Here is a 21,870-nt window from a genome sequence, read left to right as displayed (position 1 = left end):
ATGCAAAGCATCCATTTACAAGGAGGCAAATCCATCAGCTATATCTGTTAACCTGCTCCTTCCTACCTCATCTCTGTCTTTTTTGGTGGGTGGGTAGGTACAAACATTTCCAAACATGGGGCCACAGCTTTCTTTTTTTTCTAAGAATGCCTGGTGGGATTCTGTGGAATGATTCTTAAAATCAAGATGTGGAGGGAGGCTGGCCTGTAGGTTTGCAGAATGCCACTTTTCCATTCACAGGAAGGCACTGTGGGCATAACATTAGGGACCTCTCCTATCACTATTTAGGCAGGGTCAAAAAGAACATAATAAAACAGGACTACACATATAGCAGGGGTGGGTTAATTGTACTTATCTGCAATCTGAAGTTTGTTCCACCTGATATCAGCATCAGTTTGGCATTTTTAAAACAAGAACGAATCGGCCAAAAAAAAAAAAAAGCCTGTGCAAGTTCACATTAATTTTTATTTGCAAATTTTTGTACAGTTGGGTTTGCAAAACCCACTAAGCCAACAGCAAGCAAACTATAATAAGCACATTGTGTCAACATCAGTTAGCAGTCACTCATCAGGCTACTGTGACAGTATAGTTTAGTCCTTGGCCAAACGCAGGAAAGCACATAGATACAGGCTGACATTCAGCATCTGGATAAGTGTGAGGGTGAGATAGACCCCACAAAGCCACAGTCTGAGGTACAAGGGATAAAGTTTGAGTAGGTCCAAGATCAAGAGCCAGGCAACTGCAGTGCAACAACGATGTTTCAGCACCGGCCAGCTTTTAAGGGAAGGGTTTTATAGCTCTGTAGACAGAGAGACCCCACCCCACCCCACCCCATTCAGCACCCACTGCTGCTCTGCTCATCAACAACTAAGCTCCCCAAAGGGGACAGGGTAAACCATTACTCCCAAGCAGCCTTTCCTTGAAATCAAGCACTTCTGTATCTTTCAGCCTTCTGGCTTTATATCCTGAATCATTTCAGAAGAAGGCAATCGTAGACCGTTTCCATACTGCTGCCAAGGAAATTGCACGGGCGGATTCATGTAATCACCAGGAATCCAGGTCAGTTCCAAGCTGCCTCCATTTTTTCTCTTGGAAGAATCACCCGGTCCAGGTTTAGTTAAAAGATCCAGAACCATAAGAAAGGAGGGGAGGAGAGAAATTCTCCATCAACTGTTGTTACCTGGTCATCTGACTAGGCTTCCCCACGAAGATGTGATGTATTTTTATTTAATTTACAGATTTTTTAAAATAATAGAAATCAGCATAGGCAATTAGATGTAAATGTATCCCCTTTGTTTTGTGGTGATGCATACCACCCCCAATGAGGTTTTTTTGCTTAGTAGCATACAATAAGACAAATTTGTATTAATAAAATGAAATATTTGCAGACCAATATCAAATTTTGGCGGTTTCAGGAAAACAAAATATCTGGTCCTCTCCCATACACTGGCTCATTTAATGCACTGCCACAGCCTATTATTATTGAATGGGTAGTCTGGAATTTCATCTGCTCCACTTTATTGAGCTTTCTTGGTGATACTGAATTATTACCACTTTATACCATTTATACAGTGAGACTCCTATAAGGAGGCCTTTAGCAATAATGACAGTTCAGGTTCCTGCCCCAAGCAACTTACATCCTGTAGCTCAACACAAGGAAGATAATAATTCCGGATATGTGAATCTAGACTGCTCTAAGAGAAACTTGAGGTTATGGAAAAGTTGGGTTCTGATGATATGTTTGAAAGCAAGAGGTCAGATGACTTCAGAGAGATAGACCAGGAGATGGTTCCAGGCAAAATGGATTGCAAGACAGAAAGGAAGGGGCAACTTAAAAGAGAAGGACATTGGTAAAGATTTGGGAAGGAATTCCAGGCAAAAGAGAAAAAGGAAGTCTCTTTGGGTAAAGTATGTTTGTCAAAGAGATGTAAGCTATTCTAAGAATCTTACTTTCAGAAGGACCAATTGCACCTGGATGAATCTACCTAACTCCTTTAGATTTGTGTTAGAGGTCCTGCTTATGACCCACATGCAAAATAAATCAGTTGATCAAGTATTAGAGACTGGGCTGACTGGGCCATCCAGGGCAGCCCAGAACTGTGGAACTCACTCCAAATGATGTGCATCTACTGCCACTGATTATGTACTATCAAGTCATTTTCAACTCCTAGCGACCACATAGATTTTCTCCATGATGATCTACTCCTAACCTGGTCTTTCAGGTCTGCCAACATTGGACAGAACCACTGTAACTGAGCCCATCCACCCTGCTGCTGGTCATCCTCTTCTCTTTCCTTCCACCTTTCCCAGCATAAGAGCTGGGTCTTCACATAATGTGTCTAAAGCAGGATAATTTGAGGCTGGTCATACGTGCCTTGAGTGAGAACTCTGGGTTAATTTGTTTGATGTAATTGTTTTCTTGGCTGTTCATGGTATTCTCAGAAGTCTTCTCCAACACCAAAGTTCAAAAGCATCAATATTCTTCCTATCCTGTTTCTTCAAAGTCCAACTTTTGCTTCCATAGAATGTCACAGGGAATACTATGGTTTGCACTATTCTGATCTTTGTAGGTATAGTCACATCACGACATTTGAATATTTGAGTGTTAACTTTTAAAAGGGCTTAGAGGAAAATCCATTTCTTGCTCCAACCTGCTTTTACATTAAGTGGCTAGACTGACCTTCTGACTCTCTTGCTGCCACTTTTAAATCATTTTGCAGAGAACCATCTTGAACAGTTCTTTTAATTGTTGTTTTAATTACCAAAAAAAACCCCAAACCAACCAACCCCTCTCACCCCTATGGGTGGTATGTGTCTTCCTCAGTTTCAGGTCCTCTACCAGAGGCCTGTGAGTTTGAGGGTTCTGCACCATATCTCAGATGTTCCTAGCACTGCACTCTTCTGGACAGAGAGCTCGGATGTGGTTCCTGGGATCTGTTGGAGCCCCTCTTCCAGCTTAGGAGTCACAGCCCCGAGTGCTCCTGCCATCACTGGGACCACTTTGGCCTTTGCTTTCTACATCCTCTCTAGTTCCTCCTTCAGGCCCTGGGACTTCTCCAGCTTCTCATACTCCTTCTTCCTGATGTTGCTGTCACTTGGCACCACTACATCTATCACCACAGTTATAGCCGTTGCAGGGCCTCCACGGTCACATAATCAAAATTCTGGCACTTGGCAGCCCACCTGCACTTATGACCACAGGGGCGCTTCAACTCCTCCCACCCCCTTATCTCCCCCCATCTCTACCCTTTTGGCCAACCTGCACTCTGTTGCCTCCACTGGCCCTGCCACCGCCAGCTGACTTTCGCCATCTTCTTCCTCTCACTGCTGATGAGGTGCTCCTGGCCTGGCCCTTTGGCCGTGCCAGACCTTCTTCCCAAAGCTGCACGTATCCTTGTCCCAAGGATGTGTGCAGGATCGTGTGCGGCCTTCTTATGAGGCTCTGAAGCCAAGGCCAGTGGAACGCAGGGTGGCAGGACCAGTGGAGGAGGGAGCCCCTTACCTTACTGAGGCTCGGGGCTGGGAGGAGGCACCAAGCCAGGAATGGCTTGGATCGGGGTAGGTCCCTGCCTAATGACTGGTGGGATTCAGTTAACGACGGCAACTGGGACTGCTGGGATTGCCATCACTAAGTGATGCAGTCACGCAATGTCACGGTTTACGACCACGTAGCTTAGCAATGGAAATTCCGGTCCCAATTACTGTTGTTAACCGAGGACTACCTACATACATAAGCTGTCTGGGGATTGCTTTGCTGTTAAACAAGCACAGAAATGTTTAAAATAATAAATACTGTTTGTAGAATATGGCAAGATGTTTTCTAAATTATTTTTAAAGTGAAATTCAACAGCCATCTCCCAGACATGAGCAACGATTACCCTTCATATGTTCCTAAATGATGTTTGTCAGCGCAACGGGGAGGGGGGAGAAAACTCCACCTGATCCAACTTCCTGTTTTTAGCTGCAACACAGTCAATTTAAAAAGGTTTAAAAATACCTTTTTCTTATCCAGTTCAGATAAAGGCATAAGAAGCAGAAAGGAGAAAAAATGGGTAATTTTCAAAATGGAGAGGTGTAAAGTAGAATCCCTTTCAGGAGCCGTAAAAGGCCCAATGCTTTTAACTTGTTTATAAATGACCTAGAATTAGGCAGAAGCAGTGAACTACCCCAATTTGCTGGCAACTCCAGATTATTCAGAAAGGATTACAAAGAGCTCTAAAAGAATCTATCCAAGCTTAGTGAAACAGCTTTAAAATGACAAATGCGGTTTAGTATAAGAATGCACAAATGGATGTGTCTTAGCACAGAAATCCCCCAACCACCTATATTTTAATGGAGCCTGAACTGACAAGGAACATGTCAGTCCAGGATGAGTCTGCTCAAAGAAAAAAAAAATGAATTCCTTGTTACAAATCGTTAAAAGTCTGGAAGTAAAATTGCCATTATGGTAACATTCTTACATACAGTGGGGCAAAAAAGTATTTAGTCAGCCACCAATTGTGCAAGTTCTCCCACTTAAAAAGATGAGAGAGGCCTATAATTTTCATCATAGGTATACCTCAACTATGAGAGACAAAATGAGAAAAAAAATCCAGAAAATCACATTGTCTGATTTTTAAAGAATTTATTTGCAAATCATGGTGGAAAATAAGTATTTGGTCACCTACAAACAAGCAAGATGTCTGGCTCTCACAGACCTGGAACTACTTCTTTAAGAGGCTCCTCTGTCCTCCACTCGTTACCTGTAGTAATGGCACCTGTTTGACCTTGGTATCAGTATAAAAGACACCTGTCCACAACATCAAACAGTCACACTTCAAACTCCACTATGGCCAAGACCAAAGAGCTGTCGGAGGACACCAGGAACAAAATTGTAGACCTGCACCAGGCTGGGAAGACTGAATCTGCAATAGGCAAGCAGCTTGGTGTGAAGAAATCAACTGTGGGAGCAATAATTAGAAAATGGAAGACATACAAGACCACTGATAATCTCCCTCGATCTGGGGCTCCATGCAAGATCTCACCCCGTGGGGTCAAAATGATCACAAGAATGGTGAGCAAAAATCCCAGAACCACATGGGGGGACCTAGTGAATGACCTGCAGAGAGCTGGGACCAAAGTAACAAAGGCTACCATCAGTAACACACTACGCCGCCAGGGATTCAAATCCTGCAGTGCCAGACGTGTTCCCCTGCTTAAGCCAGTACATGTCTGGGCCCGTCTGAAGTTTGCTAGAGAGCATTTGGATGATCCAGAAGAGGATTGGGAGAATGTCATATGGTCAGATGAAACCAAAGTAGAACGTTTTGGTCTAAACTCAACTCGTCATGTTTGAAGGAGAAAGAATGCTGAGTTGCATCCAAAGAACACCATACCTACTGTGAAGCATGGGGGTGGAAACATCATGCTTTGGGGCTGTTTTTCTGCAAAGGGACCAGGACGACTGATCCATGTAAAGGAAAGAATGAATGGGGCCATGTATCGTGAGATTTTGAGTGAACACCTCCTTCCATCAGCAAGGGCACTGAAGATGAAACGTGGCTGGGTCTTTCAGCATGACAATGATCCCAAACACACCGCCCGGGCAACGAAGGAGTGGCTTCGTAAGAAGCATTTCAAGGTCCTGGAGTGGCCTAGCCAGTCTCCAGATCTCAACCCCATGGAAAACCTTTGGAGGGAATTGAAAGTCCATGTTGCCCAGCGACAGCCCCAAAACATCACTGCTCTAGAGGAGATCTGCATGGAGGAATGGGCCAAAATACCAGCAACAGTGTGTGAAAACCTTGTGAAGACTTACAGAAAACATTTGACCTCTGTCATTGCCAACAAAGGATATATAACAAAGTATTGAGATGAACTTTTGATATTGACCAAATATTTATTTTCAACCATGATTTGCAAATAAATTCTTTAAAAATCAGACAATGTGATTTTCTGGGGGGGGTTTTCTCATTTTGTCTCTCATAGTTGAGGTATACCTATGATGAAAATTACAGGCCTCTCTCATCTTTTTAAGTGGGAGAACTTGCACAATTGGTGGCTGACTAAATACTTTTTTGCCCCGCTGTACATCTCGCTAAAGGTGGAGAAGGAACAATCAAATGATTAGTAGCCGAAATCAGCAGTCCTTGGTGGAAAGATTACAATGGCTGGGTTCACATGTTGCTCAAATCACAAATCATTTAACCATGGACTATTGAATAGGTCAAATTTTAGTAGCTCTGCACAACACATTTGGTCCTAAACCAAGGTTTACAAACCATAATTTCCAGCTCACAAACATGCTAAACTGAAGCCCCACAAACCACAACCAATGTTTGGGACTTCTCATGTTAGAAAGAAGGGAGGTTGGTGGGAGAGACATGACAGAGGCCTATACAACAAGGCATGTTATGAAAACTACCAATAAAGAAGTTTTCTCTTTAACTGATAATATTAGAATCAGTTAAATATTAGGGGTTATCCATCGAAACTGAATGGGAGAAATTCAGGACCGATACAAAGAAATCACACTAAGTGAAACTGTGGAATTTTCTTCCATCACTAGATGATCACTAATTTAGATGGCTGTGAAAAGGGCCAAGGTAAATCCAGGAACGCAAAGCGGCTTCGTTCAGAATACCCAGAATCACAGGCCACGTACCCCAACAGCAGAGAAGTGCCCATCTTCTCTCCTGCTCTGCTTGAAAGCTTCCAAGTAGGGTTTTGAGATCGGCATACTTCTGTGAGGTCAGAATAATCCACTTAGAGCTCAAAATGGCACATCCCTACTCTCAGGATGCACCTGGTTGCACAATCCACAGGGCTGCATTGACTGCTTACTCCAGGGTCACAGATTTAGCAGGGCTTCAGCCAGAGAAAACCAGCAAAACTTACAGCAGCCATAATAGAAAGCCAGAAGAAGACATCCCAGCCCCCACTGGGCCCGGCAGCTCCTGTTTGGCTTCACTCTTTTGGGAGGGAGGGAGAGAGAGGAAAGGAAAGGAAAGGAAAGGAAAGGAAAGGAAAGGAAAGGAAAGGAAAGGAAAGGAAAGGAAAGGAAAGGAAAGGAAAGGAAAGGAAAGGAAAGGAAAGGAAAGGAAAGGAAAGGAAAGGAAAGGAAAGGAAAGGAAAGGAAAGGAAAGGAAAGGAAAGGAATTTGTGGGGGTTCTCTCAGCCACCTTTCTGCTCCTATCTCACCCCCTTCATACCTGTAGAGAGAAACAAGAGACGAGAAACAAACACACAGGCGCAGAGACGCATACACATAGACGTGCGCTTCAGGAATAGTGACATTCTGTGGACTCAGTTTCTCCTCCTTCCATGTGCCTGTGGATGGAAGGGAGGGTTATCCTTAAATTAATCCTTCATACCGGGTCCAGATGATAAGAAGGGCCTGGGGCCTAACTTTTCGTTAATTCTTGGGTCCTTTGAGGTCAGTTGGGGGGTGATCCTTGAACACTGTTTCTCAACCTTGGCAACTTGAAGACGTGTGGACTTCAACTCCCAGAATTCCCTAGCCAGCCATGCTGGCTGGGGAATTCTGGGAGTTGAAGTCCACACGTCTTCAAGTTGCCAAGGTTGAGAAACACTGTCCTAGAATGACCAGGCTACTAAATTTGCATGATGTGCCAACCCCTTAAGTGAGGGGTCCCCAACCCCCAGACCACAGACCTGTGCCGGTCTGTGGCCTGTTAGGAACCGGGCCACACAGCAGGTGAGCGGCGGGCGAGCGAAGCTTCATCTGTATTTAAGCCGCTCCCCATCGCTTGCATTACCGCCTGAGCAACACCTCCTGTCAGATCAGTGGCGGCATTAGATTCTCTTAGGAGCGCGAACCCTGCTGTGAACTGTGCATGCAAGGGATCCAGGTTGCGTGCTCCTTATGAGAATCGAATGCCTGATGAGCTGAGGTGGAGCTGAGGCGGTGATGCGAGCGCTGGGGAGCGGCTGCAAATACCGATTATCATTAGCAGAGAGGTTTGACTGCACCCAGACCATAATAAATCAATTGCTTGCAGACTCACATCAAAACCCTATCCTGTAATGCGCTTGAATCATCCTGAAACCATCCCCCCCCCGGTCCATGGAAAAATTGTCTTCCACGAAACCGGTCCCTGGTGCCAAAAAGGTTGGGGGCCGCTGCCTTAAGTGATCTAAGACAGGGGTCGGAGAAGGCAGCTGCAAACGACGGCTGATCCAGCATGGCTCCTTATCTTCTGATTCACAAACCTCCAAAGCGTTGAATCAAGTAGAAATTTTCCAAAGAAAGAGACCGAAGGGGGGAGAACGGGAGGGAGCAGAGAAATGAATGTTTATGAATCAGACAGTTTAAGTGTGTACATTGGGGGGCTGACAGGTGGGCGATGTGCAAAAGAACAGAAAGCTGAGTCGGATGAGTCAGGAAGTTATGTTTTTCTTTCTTTCTTTCTTTCTCCTTCCACCACCCAAGGAACTTAAATACTTCTGGAGAAATGAGGATTTCACAACATCATGGAGGGCAGTCTTTTGTCTTCTGAACACATGGGCCTTTCATTCCCATGCTCCACATCCCTGCAGGGGTTGACTAGCTTCGGGAATGTGTTCATAAGCCAGAGGTCACTACCTGAAATAAATTAAAGCTCTTCTAGCTATTAGCCCCATATAAAGAGAAACGACTCCTACACACAAATGGATAACTTGCCCAGGAAATACAATCATGGATCATACATCATAGCAGAGCAGTATTTCCTTAGCTGTCAAGTATTTCCTGAGATGAACAAGTCAACATTGGTTGGGATCCTACAATACTCCAATAAACCGCAATGACTAGACTCCTCTTGGACACAGAGTTGCACTCAAGTCAGCCCCTTTATTATAATAAATGTGTGAATCAGGCCATGGTGTACAACACCAGTTGCCTGGGCACAAAAAAAGAAAAAGAAAAAGGACAGGATAGAGCTGGAAAATGGTTGGAAAAGGCTAGTCAAAGGCGTGAAAAGCACCTTTCCTACAATGAAAGAACACGTTAAAGCAGGGTTCCTCAACCGTGGCAACTTGAAGATGTGTGGACTTCAACTCCCAGAATTCCCCAGCCAGCCATGCTGGCTGGGGAATTCTGGGAGTTGAAGTCCACACATCTACAAGCCGCCAAGGTTGAGAAACCCTGCATTAAAGCCTTTCTAGTTTAAAAGTGGGGGGGGGGGAGAGAAAGACAGGAAGATGGTGGGAAGACACACTTCTCTATGGTATATGGAGAAAGCAGCCTTTCTCTCTCCTACTTTATAACAACTTGGGTCACTCAGTGAAATTAACGGGCAGGTGAATCAAAACAGATGAAAAAACTGCTTTGTCCAAGGCAGGAGGAACATACAGAATTCACTGCCTCAAGATGTGGCATCAGCAACAAGTTACATGTTTTTAAAAGAAAAGTATTCATATTCATAGAATAAACAAGTAACAAAATGGAACATCTAGAGCAGTGTTTCTCAACCTTGGCTACTTGAAGATGTGTGGACTTCAACTCCCAGAATTCCCCAGCCAGCACGGGAAGGAGAAATATTACCTGGGTAAATCCAACTTTGTCCCACCCAGCGCATCTTCCAGACTGAACTGCTCTGAAGCTTAGCGGCTAGCTAGAAAACAGATAAAGGAGGGCTGCGGAAAGGAAAATCAACATGCGGTTATGCGAGAAGCACACGCTTTCTTCTTAGCAACCGTTTTATCACTTCTTTTAAATAATAAATCTATATCTTGAAAGTTCAACTGCCAAGTCACCAACTCCTTCAAAGCGATGAGATCAGCCTCTAAACACCTTTTCTCCCTGGCAGTGGGGAGCCAATTATTTTTGGGTGACCAGGAGAAACATTATTTAACTTAAATTTAACCAAAGTTAAATCACAGGAGAGAAAACCTGAGATCATGGAAATATGTAAGCGGAGATGATGCCCCAAACATCTGGAAGGAACCATCTGCCCCCTCTCCCAAGCTAACATAGCTTCTGTGGGCAAATGGCCTACAGAAGAAGCTTAGCTTGCAATCCCATTCCCACTTTCCTGAGAAATGCTATTTAATATTAATTAGTAAATTTATATCCACTCTGGAAATTCAAGACACCTTGCATGGGGATCTCCCTTCATTTTATTCCCATAACAACTACCTTGTGAGGTAGTCTGGATTGGGATAAAGCAACTAGCTCAAAGCATGTAAAGTGAGTTTCCAAGGCTGTGAGTGGACTTGAACCCAGGTCTTCACTGTCCTAGTCCAATACTTCAACCACTCTGCCACATCTGGCTCTCAGCTCCATCGATTACAATGTGCCTCCCTTCTGAGCAGACATGCACAGGATAATAAAAAAGGGAATAAAACTCAGGAGTAAACCAAAATACCTCTATTTTTGCATCTGCATTTTTTCCTTTGAGGAATTCTCACCCTGCCTTCAGCTCAAAATAAAGAGCCTTTTATTGGCTTATAAGGATCCTTCTTTATACACCTGCTTGCAAATTAAAGGATGGGCCCAAAAAACGTTTCAATGCCATTTTACATAGAGAACCTTTCACTAATTCCAGTTTTGGCAGCCTGACATTTTAGGGGAGGGAGTGGAAAACCTGGACCCCTCCCTGCTATTTGGATGGGGAAATGCCAAAATTGCAAGCAGAAAATCAGCCAGCCTTGCATCTGAAAGTGTCTAACAGCCTTGCCATCCAATCTTCTGCTTCTATATGCATTGGCAGGGGTGGTCAACAAAGTCAAAATGGCAGCCACAATAGAAGCCCTACCCATTTTTATGTTCATCACCTTTTGTTGGGATTATTGACGTTCCAAACTATTTGTAAGGTGCCAAGTTAGAGAAGACTGTATATACCAGTGTTTCCCAACCTTGGCCACTTGAAGATGCGTGGACTTCAACTCCCAGAATTCCCTAGCCAGCACGGCTGGCTGGGGAATTCTGGGAGTTGAAGTCCACGCATCTTCAAGTGGCCAAGGTTGAGAAACACTGGTATACAGTGGTACCTCTAGTTACGAACGCCCCGCCTTACGAATTTTTCAAGATACGACCAGCTCCGGCCCCAAAAATTTACCTCGATATGCGAACTCTGCCTCGAGCTACAAACCGGATCTGCGGCCATTTGCCCTGCTGCCACGCGGTCGCAGCTTCCTGTGGGCGAGATCGCGGTAGCAAGGAGACGTTCAGTGAGGCTTGTGGTGTGTTTTGTGGCGTTTGGAAGGGTTTTGTGGCATTTGGAAGGTTTTTGAGGTTTAAAAATAAAATGCATATGTTTCAGAACTGTTTAGCCGTATTTACATTGAACCTTATGGGTGAAATTTACCTCGGGGTGCGACCAAATTCGGAGGGCGGATTAGCCTATTTACATTGAACCTTATGGGGAAATTTGCCTCGTGGTACGACCAAATTCGGAGGGCGGAACGGATTAACCGTATTTACATTGAACCTTATGGGAAACTTTACCTCGACTTGCAACTAACTCGAGTTGCAACCAGAGTCACAGAACGGATTAAGTTCGTAACTAGAGGTACCACTGTACTGTACCTTGTTTCCGCTTACTTGGATTGAAAAACCCAAAGTTAGAGTAAAGAGCTGAATTTCTCCTGAAATTGGGAGCAAAACTGCAAGCAGAGTAATCCAAAAGTAGCTTTAAGATGAACAATCAAATCAACGGCACAAGACTGTTTTCCCTTCCAAATGTGAAATAAGGTGAAAGCCATTCATTACAACCTTAACTTTTGGATCTATTCAGTGTTATTTCCTTTGAACAAAATTAACAAATTTCCTCCCATGTTCCCTACCATTTGTGTGTGTGGGGGGGGGGCTGCTTTGTAGAATGCAAGACCCTGGCCAGGACTTCTACAGCCACTGTTCCCATGATTTGCAACAAGACCCCCATATTCCCCGAGCCCTCCAAAACATGAAAAATCACTACCAACTGGGCTTTCTGCAAAGATCTTGCCTCTACAAGAGCATTAGCTCAACAATGATTTATTTTAGGTTGTTTCCGTTTGCTCTTTGAAAGTTTTCCAGAGATGTAGCTGAATGCAGCCTTCAATTACTCACTATAAATTAGTGCCATGCTAAAGAAACCTTTTTTCAATCTTATTTTTACAAGTAGGCCAGTACTTGTTTATAAATGGGCTCCACTTTAATAACATTCATTCATCATAAACAAGCCATCTTTCATTTGGGCTGCTGGGATTACATACTGACTGGATTTACACAGCAATATAAGCTATGGTTTACTTAACTATGATTGATTGAACAGACATGACCTGTTAGGAGGCAGCACCTGGGCCACCTTGGCTAATAAAGAAAACTAAGCAGGGTTAGCGCTGGTTAGTATTTGGATGGGGAGCATCTCGGAAGGCCAGGGCTGCAGATTAGATTGGCAAATTGAAAAACATCCCAGAAGAAAGCAGGGCAACATTGCTGTATTATACCAAGAGAACGGTGGGGATGTTCCCATGTATGCCACTAAGAGTCCAGGTCAACTAGAAGGTGACTTTACAGGTTGTCCTCGCTTAATGACCACAATTGGGATCAAAATTTAGGTCACTAAGCGATGCAGTCATTAAGTGAATCACAAGGTTGTTGTAAATCTTGTGGTTCCCCATTGATTTTGCTTGCCAGAAGCCAGCTGGGAAGGCCGCAAATGGCGATCACATGACCCCGGGATGTGGCAACCATTGTAAGTCCGCGCTGGTTGCCAAGTACCCAGATACCAATCACATGACCATAGGAGCACTGCAACAGTCATAACTTCGGGCACTGGTTGTAAGTCACTTTTTTAGCACCATCGTAACTTTGAATGGTCACTAAACAAATGGTCGTTAAGCAAGGACTACCTGTACTTGTTTTTTTATTAAACAATTCCCAACTGGGTGGGTTTCAACACCATACTATATCCTAAACCACTGTTTTTCAACCTCAGCAACTTTAAGATGTATGGGCTTCAACTCCCAGAATTCTCCAGCCAGTATGACTGGCTCAGGAATTCTGGGAATTGAAGTTCATACCTCTTAAAGTTGCTGAGGTTGAGAAACACTGCCCTAAATCATGTTTTATAAATCCTAACATATAAGCCACAGTGGATGGATTCATGCAATCCACAATAGGAAAACCCAAGTATTATGCCTTAGTGCAATCAAAGGTGTGCAAAATAAGCCATGGTAACATTATGGGTATCATGATTTTATTTGTAGCCATGACGCGAATGATGCGATTCTCACTATAAAATGAGCGACGATGATACTTGTCATCCCACCCGAGAAACCCCTGAGCACCATGTGTGAAATGTGGCAATTCCTCTCTTCTCAGTCAAATCCCAGACCTTCACAGAGTAACCCAACTCCAGCTCAAGTGACCGGTAATGGAATGAAATCCCATTTAAATCAATGGAGCTCTATAAACGCAATGCCATCTCTTGGATTGTAACAGGCTCTGAAGCCTCATTTGGTTCATACTTGTTCAGAAGCAAGCCAAATTCAGGGGGCAGGTCACCGTCTAGGCCAGTGGCGGGGAACCTTTGGGGCCTGGCATGTCAAAAATTTGGAAAATGCCTAACTTGACTCAGCTGGCGTGTCACACACACACACACACACACACAGAGAACAAAAGAGAAACAGTTCTTTACATATTCATTTATTTAAAAAAAAAATACAGTCCAATCACGTGTGATGCTATGTATTATATAAAGAAACGTCAAATAATTACAAAAATGAAATACAAGTAAAACAAACTCAGTTTCTTTGGTAACTCAAACAGGGAGAATAGTTGTTGTCGGGTGTTGGTGAACGCTGGCATTTCACCTAAAACATCATGATGTGTCACCGCTGACACGCATGTCACAGGTTCGCCATCACCGCTCTAGGCCAGTCCTGATTTGCTCAAAAGAAATTACAGACCGACACGATTCCCACCATTACCAAAAGTGACTGTGCAAATGACTTTAAAAAACAAACCGAAACACAGAGAGAGAAAGAGAGAGAGAGACAAAGAGGCAGCTGTGCTTCCCTTTTACACATTTTAAGTTAAAGGGGAAAAAGGAGAAGGAGGAGGTGGGTGGCCACACAGTTGCAGAGGGACATTGCTGGGGTGGTTGATTATCTGTGGTAAGTCCGTTTTCTGCCACGGTTCATGCCGGGCTAAGTTCAGCGTATCGCACCAACCCAGCCAGAGTAAAGCCACTTCCTCCTTCTTAAACAGGAATCCTACCATTGTTTCTGAACATCTTCTGACTCCGCCAACCCTCAGTTCCCAAAAGTTATGCAGAAGACCAGCAAAGGCAGATGCCTCTCCCCTCTACCTACAGACAATACATAGTCTGTTTTCTTTAAAAGGAAAACACACACACACACTCAAATTAGGCATGCTAAAAAAAGAATGCGCAGATGATCACCCCCCCAAAAAGGCTTCTAAAACTCCATTTAGGCAACACCGTATATCCTACCACGTCCCTTCTTTCATCTTCTAGCACACCCGTCTTACTGGGCTTCATCAAAGCTATTTGCATACGTTAAATATGACTTGGGCGGAAAGGACTCTTCCCAAAAAACATCTTGAAATGAGACAAATATTGACTCAGGTGGAAATTTGCACTTTTCTCCCCGATGAGTGAGTTCCACCCTTGTCTGTTTCCTGATTTTTATACGTTGGATACAGTAGTAACTCCCATCATCTCTAGTTTATAAAGTCATTGGTTATAACGGCTGGGGACGATGGGAGCTGTAATCCACACTTTTGGAGGGCACCAGATCAGGAAAGATTGCATTTGGGTATCCAAAACTTCTCCCTTTCCTGAAGTCCCTAGAAAAAGGTGAAATATAAAAAATTCTAAGAAAGCCGGGTAAGACTTTGTTTCATTTTAAAACAATACTATATAACAATGGCAAAAAATAGTAGCAGCCATAGAAATAAATGTGTTTTTCAAAAATTAGCAAGCCATTAAACACTGAACACCTGCTTAAATAATTACGGTTTTAGAATTAGTCTGAGCATGAAAACATCCCTTCTTTCCTCCTTGCCTTCTGTATGCTTCACAAATGGATTTCTTTGAAGGATTGTTATCATATCTTTTTGCTAAAATGATTCTCAGGGTGGCTTGCAAAGATGAGCAGGGAGATACTTCTTGCCTACCAAGACATGACATGCAAGGGAAAAGGATGGGGAGGGAGGAGAAAAACCACAGCCACCTATTCTCAACAGAGTTAGCTGGGAAGGAAAATCGCCTAACAAAATAGCAGATCGCTATTGTGACAGTCAGCAATGGAATATGAAGTCGAGCTTTTATCATTCCAACGATTGGGTGCCCTGGCCTAGAATTAGTTATTAAATAATCAAAAAGGCAGGATTGAACAATCAAAATTTAAAATGCCTGGATAATTTACAATGTTTTAGTCTGATGTTGGAAAAACAGCAGCTTTCCTTGGTTTCAGATGGGACTCTATGTCCTGGGCGGGGGGGGGGGGCTTTCTCTGCAGGTAAAGCAAGTGCTCTCCTGCTGAGCTGAAAGGAAAGATGTCTTTCAGTAGGACGTGCATTTGATCAATCTGCTTAGAATCTAGGACAGTGGTTTAAGATGGGTGGACTTCAACTCCCAGAACTCCCCAGCCAGCATGGCTGGCTGGGGAGTTCTGGGAGTTGAAGTCCACCCATCTTACAGTTGCCAATGTTGAAAAACACTCATCTAGGAGGAAACAAAGAACGCTACTTAAGCTTAAGTTGTTTTCCCTGTGGGTGGGAAATTGGCACACAAAGGAGGAAGCCTGGAAGATCAAACAGGGTGCAAATGAGAATACTCCAATAATATCTGTATCACAACAAACACAAAATGTGTGCGTATGTCCTTTAAGTTAAGCTGAACTCCCAGTGACTTAATGAACACATCCTTGTACTATTTTGGCAGCAAACAGAAGTAGTTGGCCACTGCCTTCTGGGACATTTTGCTGATTTCTCAGTCTTGGGTAAATCCTGAGATTCCCCAGTGGTCTCCCATCCAAGTACTAATTTGGCCCCACTTTCTTTGGCTTCTGAACCAAGCCACGATTAGCCAGGTGCTGTCACTAAAGAGAACAGAACACTTGGCACATTCACCTAACATGCCAAGCACACACAGACAAAAACCCCATCCAGAAAAACCCAATCTCATTTATTATGAGATGCATATGCAATGGTTAACTTAAAATTATATAAATCCATCTATTATGTCAATCCATCTATTTGAAATTAGTGCATCACAACACAATTAAACGAACCTCAGCTTCACACATGGTTCAGGACATCAAAGATCAAATGCACACATAAAGACATTTAGAAATTAGATGCAGTTTAACATCAAGCAAATTAAACTCAGAGAGAAGTTTCTAGTCCTCCGGGATAACCATAATATAACACCTGCTTTCCATGCACAAAGACCAGGGTTAAAGAAAGACTGCTTGGAAAGACTCTAGAAAGCATCCGCCTGCCAGTGAAGACCTTCCTTCTCTAACTTTGTATCCAGATGTGCTGGAATAGAACTCTCCAGGCACTCTTTCCACTGATTTCTGGGAATGATGGGAAGCCAGTTGGGGAATTCTTGGAGTTGAAGTCCACACATCTTAAAGTGGGCAGGTTGAGAAATTGATATATATCAACCATGTTGAGGTAGATAATGGACCAATGGTCTGTCTCACTCTTTTTAAGAGTGCCAAGATAAGTTTTGATTGAGGAGATATCACTGCTGTAGATCAGGGATTTTCAAACTTTTTCAGGCCATGGAACCTGGTAGTTTAAAAAAAAAAATCTGAAACCTCTGATCAAGCGGCAAAGCTCTAGTGGTAGAAATGTGGCTGCATTTGAGTGATTTTTTTCCCTCCTCAAGCTCTGATGGAACCCCATGAAGTTTTCATGGAAGCCTATGATTCCATACAACACAGTTCAAAAAACACTGCTGTAGACAACCAGAGAGGAATATTTAGAACACGAGGCCAGGTTTTCTACACTTTCATAACTCTTTGAAATACATCATAAAAATAAAAGTATCCAGACACTTAAGGACACAGAAACAAGCGTTCAAAAGATTCCCGATTTATATTCAAGAATGCTCCCCAAAAACTAGGATGGGCCATTCGACCAATTCTGCCCCCCCATAAAACTTTTGTTAATTGACCAAAAATGAAGATTAATAAAGTTAAATGTGAACTTCATTAGAACATAGGTATAATTTTTATGCCAATTGCATGGTTTATTAATACAAAAATCCAATTAGGAAAGTCTTTATCAATATAATGGCTACATTGTGGTTTAACTTTTATTCCCAAACACTAGTTAGACAATGGGTGGGGGGATTTCTTTGCAGTTAAACTCCACTGTTACTAGAAGGTTTCCCCCTGAAGACCAAAGCAGGGGGGGGGAAATTGCCTGTTTATGCTTATTGGATCCCCAAAATTCTGCATTTCACTCCACCTCTAATGCTATTTGCATGTTGAAAAATTATACTTTAAATTTAAAAAGGTATTTTCAACTTAGTCTAAGATTCAGACTTGTACAAGAATTTTATAAATTTCTGGTTCATCCATTCATAATTTAAAAATCAGTTAATTTTTAAGGTGTCATAATAGCCTTTTTCCCCCCAGCTGCAGAAGACCAACACAGCTGATTTCTGGAAACTCTTCCAGAAGGGTATGCAAGCTTCTGAATTCTCCAAAACTTCTCATCAAGTTTTGGGAAGTGCAGATACTACCCAACTATGATTAATTTTTTTCTCCCGTGGACCATCATGGCTTTATTGAACCCTAATTCAGACACATTATAAATGCTCTAATTATATTGTGATGGTTGCTGAGGAACGATCTTTCATTAAGCTGAATGCTTGCTGATAGCTGGGGAGGGCAACTGAGGTTTTCTTGACCAACTAAAATATAGCAGAAATAAGATATTGCCCTAAAAGGGAGGTTTGAGAGGAGTCTTGCCAAGAGAGAAATAAGATGGCTTAAATATGCCAATGAAACCCAGCAAGGGCCAAAGACGCATTGAAGCATTCTTAGATTAAAAGACCCATGGAACCAACCAGGGAGTTGAGTTTTCATAGGAAGGAAAAAGGAACTTTTGTTGAAAGTTTTGTGGAAGAAAGTTTTGTAAACCAGAAAAATGTGTCAATGCCACGTCTATAAAAGAATTTCTTTTGAAGCTTTTTGAAACTGCTGCCTCAGGACCCTTTGTGGCTCCAGAAGAGCAGAGAGGATAACCGTACAGAATTTCTAGCTTTTTACAGATAAAATTTAGAAGCTGCCTAAACTGGCAGGACCTGAAAAAGGCCAGTTCTCCGCTATTCCTCTCAGCTGTTGTGATCCTTTCAAGCTGTCCTCAGAACTACCAATATTTTCTTTTCACACCTGTTCCAGCTCTTTGGGACTACAAGGCTCCCTATCCTGAGTCAATACCTGCAAAAGAAACGGATTATGGGAGTTGCAGTCCAACACATCTGGAGGGCACTGGTCATTTATCCGGAAATTTAATCCTAACAATTCTTGTATAGAGGATTATACATGACAAGAATTGGGGGGGGGGGCTCATTTCAGCTTCCAGACAACAACCCGGGGAGGGACTTTAAGGATAAGAAGCACAGGGAGAGAAGTCACTCCCCTTCCCATCCTTAAACCTCTCCCATCCAGGAAAAATTGACTGAATTTATAGCATTCACACTTGGACATTTTAATCAAATGTCAGCCATGTAATTTTAGCCCACTTTTGAACAATAGGGTGGATGATGGGCTTAAGTGTGGGAAAGGGGGTGTTTACCTCTCATAACTTTCTGCACTAACTGCTTATTTTTGCAAGGGGGGGGGACAGGTAGGAAAAGAATATTTGACAATGTACTGCTGTAGTTTGGTTGTACAAATTCAGAGTCCTGGGAAAGGTTGCAAAAGGAGCGTTGATGGCCCGGACATGGAAAGAGCTGGAAATAAAATTGGACCAGAATGGGTTGACTATCAGATCTACCACACTGCAAAGACCCTCACCAAGCTTCCCTCAAATCCATTGACCCATCTTGCATACCCATGTAAAAACTGACCTCTTCATATCCACTTAACTTTCATACGCCCCAGATACGTAATTCAGCATTTGAATGAACATCCCCTTGGCTTCTTATCGAAGAGGAAAACATCGCTCCACCAATCTTGTTTAATTCAGCCAAGCTTTGCCTAAAAGAAGCTCGTCCTCACTGGTCTCATGAGAGACAAGGGCATAGTTTTTGCAGCGCAGCTACCTCAGCTTCTCAGATGTGTTGGAACTAGAACACCCCTAATTCCCAGGCAACCCATGTGGGACTCTGGGCATTGTAGTCCCCCAGCATCTAGAGGGAGGCTTGGCAGAGATCAAACATACCCCATGCTGCAGTATGTTGCAAACAGCTGCTAGAAGGGTTTGCACTTAGCTCATGCAAAGAAGGGGAGAAAACTTCTCTTAGCAATCAGAAGCCGGCAGTTCCACAAACAGAACAGAGAAGGGCACTCGTGGGGGTGGCAGGATAGCCTAAGGGTCAAGCAGCAATTTTGTCTGCAGAAATCCATAGGGTTCAATTCCAATCATCCGCAGTTAAAAAGGGTTTAGTGGTCCATCAGCTGGGAAACATCTTTAAGTCTATGAACTGCTGCCTCAAAAGTCAGGACTAGGTTAAATGGACAACTGCCTGATTCAATATATTGCCTGCAAGCTGATTATCTCTTTTCTGCCTAACTCTTAAATATTAGTATTTGGTATGTACTTATATCTAAGCACCACACAAGACCTATTTTTCCCCACAACAACCCTGCAGGGTAGGATGGGCCAAGAGAGGGTGACTGGCCCAAAGTCACACAGGGAGCTTCCAGAGATCCGCTCCTAGTCGAACTCCTTAACCATACTGGCATTCAAAGTTTCTTCTGGGTTTTGAGCCAGTGACCTTCTATTTACAAGGCAAGTGTTATAACCTTGTTGCTCTCTAGATTTACTACGCACAAATTCTTGTCATTCAGATGTCCTGACTCAAACTCTCTTGACCACAGGATATCCGTTCACCTCTTTCTTCTCCTCTTACTTCTTCTAGAGGCTCCCTCCCCCAAATCTTTCATGAGCCCCGACCTCCCAATTCACATATTGCACTAAGCCATACTTTGCTTTGTTAGGGTCTCCTGAGTAAGCCACAATGGGTTGAAGTCACAAACTGTAGTTTCCTAACCACCATGACTGGATTCACACAATGTATCTGCATGATGGCTTAACCCCAAAATTCCTCCTAGTCATTACTCAGCCGCCTAAAGGGAGCTTCCATGGACAGAGGCAGTGTATCTGTAAACATGAGGCACAAGGGCGTGTGCAAACCACCGCCGCCGCCGCCGCCTCTGGTCTGCTTCCCGAACGCATTCGGCTGGCTACCCTGGACGTGATCCGCTGAGACCTGCCTAAATGGCCCTTTGCCGTCTCACGTTGTGACTGAGAAAGGGACTACACTGCTCAAATTCAGGGAGGTCAGGCCTGCTAACGGCTCGTAGATGCGACCGCTAACAGAAAGCGACGGTAAGCTCAATTTCTCTCTGAACGTCGAAGAGGAGCAGCTTCCTGCCCCCCCCCCTCCGGCGTGCCCGTGGGAGTCCTGCCGCCGGTCGGCCGGCCACCGTGGGAAAAGCGATGCCGCCTGACCCTGGACCTTTTGGCTCGGTCCGGCAAGGCGCCGGTGCCTTCGGTGCCTCGGCGAATGATTTCCTCCTCCGCCTAAGCCGGCGGAGCTCCACGCTCCTCGGAGCCGGAGAGGGCGACCGCGACCACAGTCCGCGCCAGGCGACCCCCACATCGCCGGCGCTCTCGGCGGCTCTGCTCGAAGCGACCCTCCCTCGCGCCGCCATCCATCCATCCATCCATCCATCCTCGCCGTTCCGCGCAACGCGGACCGGCGACCTTCAGCGGCCGGGCCGGCTCCAGCCTCCTTACCGTTCGCCCCGTACTTCTCCCGGTGCCGTCGGACCTGCTCGGCGCTGAGCCCGCAGCTCTCCCGCACCCCGAAACGCCGCAGTACTTCTTCGGCGGTCAGGCTGTGCGCGCTCTCCATGCCTTCTCCCGAGCGGCGGGTGCGCTCCTCGGCGCTCCCCTCCTGCCTGCGGTCGTCGGACCAACTCCGAGAGGCGGCAGCCTCTGCGCTCGCGGACGGAGCGAGTCAGAGCCGAGCCAGGGTCCTCGCCCGTGACGGCTGCGGAGAGGCTCCCCGACGGCGCAGCACCTCCCGCGCCCGAGCTCCCGCGCCGCTCGAGCAGAGCGCCTTCCCTTCCTCCTGCTGCTGCGCCGACGCTGGCTGTGCGCGCGAAGGCTGCGCTTCTCCGAGGGCCAGCCGTGCCCCGCTGTCGGCGCCCTCCTGTCCGTGCACCGCCAGCCGTCTCCTGCCCGCAAGACGGGGGACACTCAAAGCCGGCGCGCCTGGCCGCAGAGGCGGATCATCACCAGGTTTCCTACTGCGGCCATGCCTCGCCTTGCAAAGTTACTTTCTACTCGGCTGCAGCAGAGCTGCCTGCCAACGCGCCCCTCCCACCACTTCCTTCGCTCTGCTCTGCTCTGCTCGGCTTCCACCGCCAGGCTCGCGGTGAAGATCCTCTTCAGTCCCGCCTTGATCGACAGCCTCGGTCGCCTTCGCCGGAACGTTACGCATTTATTAATTATCCCCCCTGAAAGGGCTGAAGCGGGATCACCGCGCGGCGACTCCCTCTCCGGCCTTCCCCATTCACAAGCTACCTGCCTTCTTCTGATTGGTTCCGTTACGCCCTTGATACCTTCCTGCCCTACTGCCATTGGCCAAGGCAGGAGTTCTTCTTTGTTTACGGTCTTTTTCTTTTCGGACCGAACCGGGAAGGTGTTGGCTTTTGACCATTCACTTCTTTGTTGTTCTTGTGGTT

At 44.9% G+C, this 21,870-nt stretch overlaps 1 protein-coding gene across 1 annotated transcript in view; it reads right to left on the bottom strand.

The window, feature by feature from the left end:
* ATP2A3 (ATPase sarcoplasmic/endoplasmic reticulum Ca2+ transporting 3) overlaps positions 1-21,575 on the bottom strand; it is a 133,734-nt gene extending 112,159 nt beyond the window's left edge. Inside the window, exon 1 of the mRNA XM_088152196.1 lies at positions 20,918-21,575. Within this exon, the coding sequence (XP_088008322.1) occupies positions 20,918-21,035 (118 nt within the window). The 5' untranslated portion in view covers positions 21,036-21,575. The remainder of the gene's footprint in view (positions 1-20,917) is intronic.
* Between the last annotated feature and the right edge of the window lie 295 nt (positions 21,576-21,870).

This window comes from Python bivittatus, unplaced genomic scaffold (genome assembly GCF_059951505.1).
Source record: "Python bivittatus isolate LINGU-HERP-01145 unplaced genomic scaffold, Pbiv_v1 ctg000690_np1212, whole genome shotgun sequence".
Classification (NCBI taxonomy): domain Eukaryota; kingdom Metazoa; phylum Chordata; class Lepidosauria; order Squamata; family Pythonidae; genus Python; species Python bivittatus.
The sequence above is the reverse complement of the archived record's forward strand: the minus strand, read 5'-3'. Positions and strand labels throughout refer to the sequence as shown.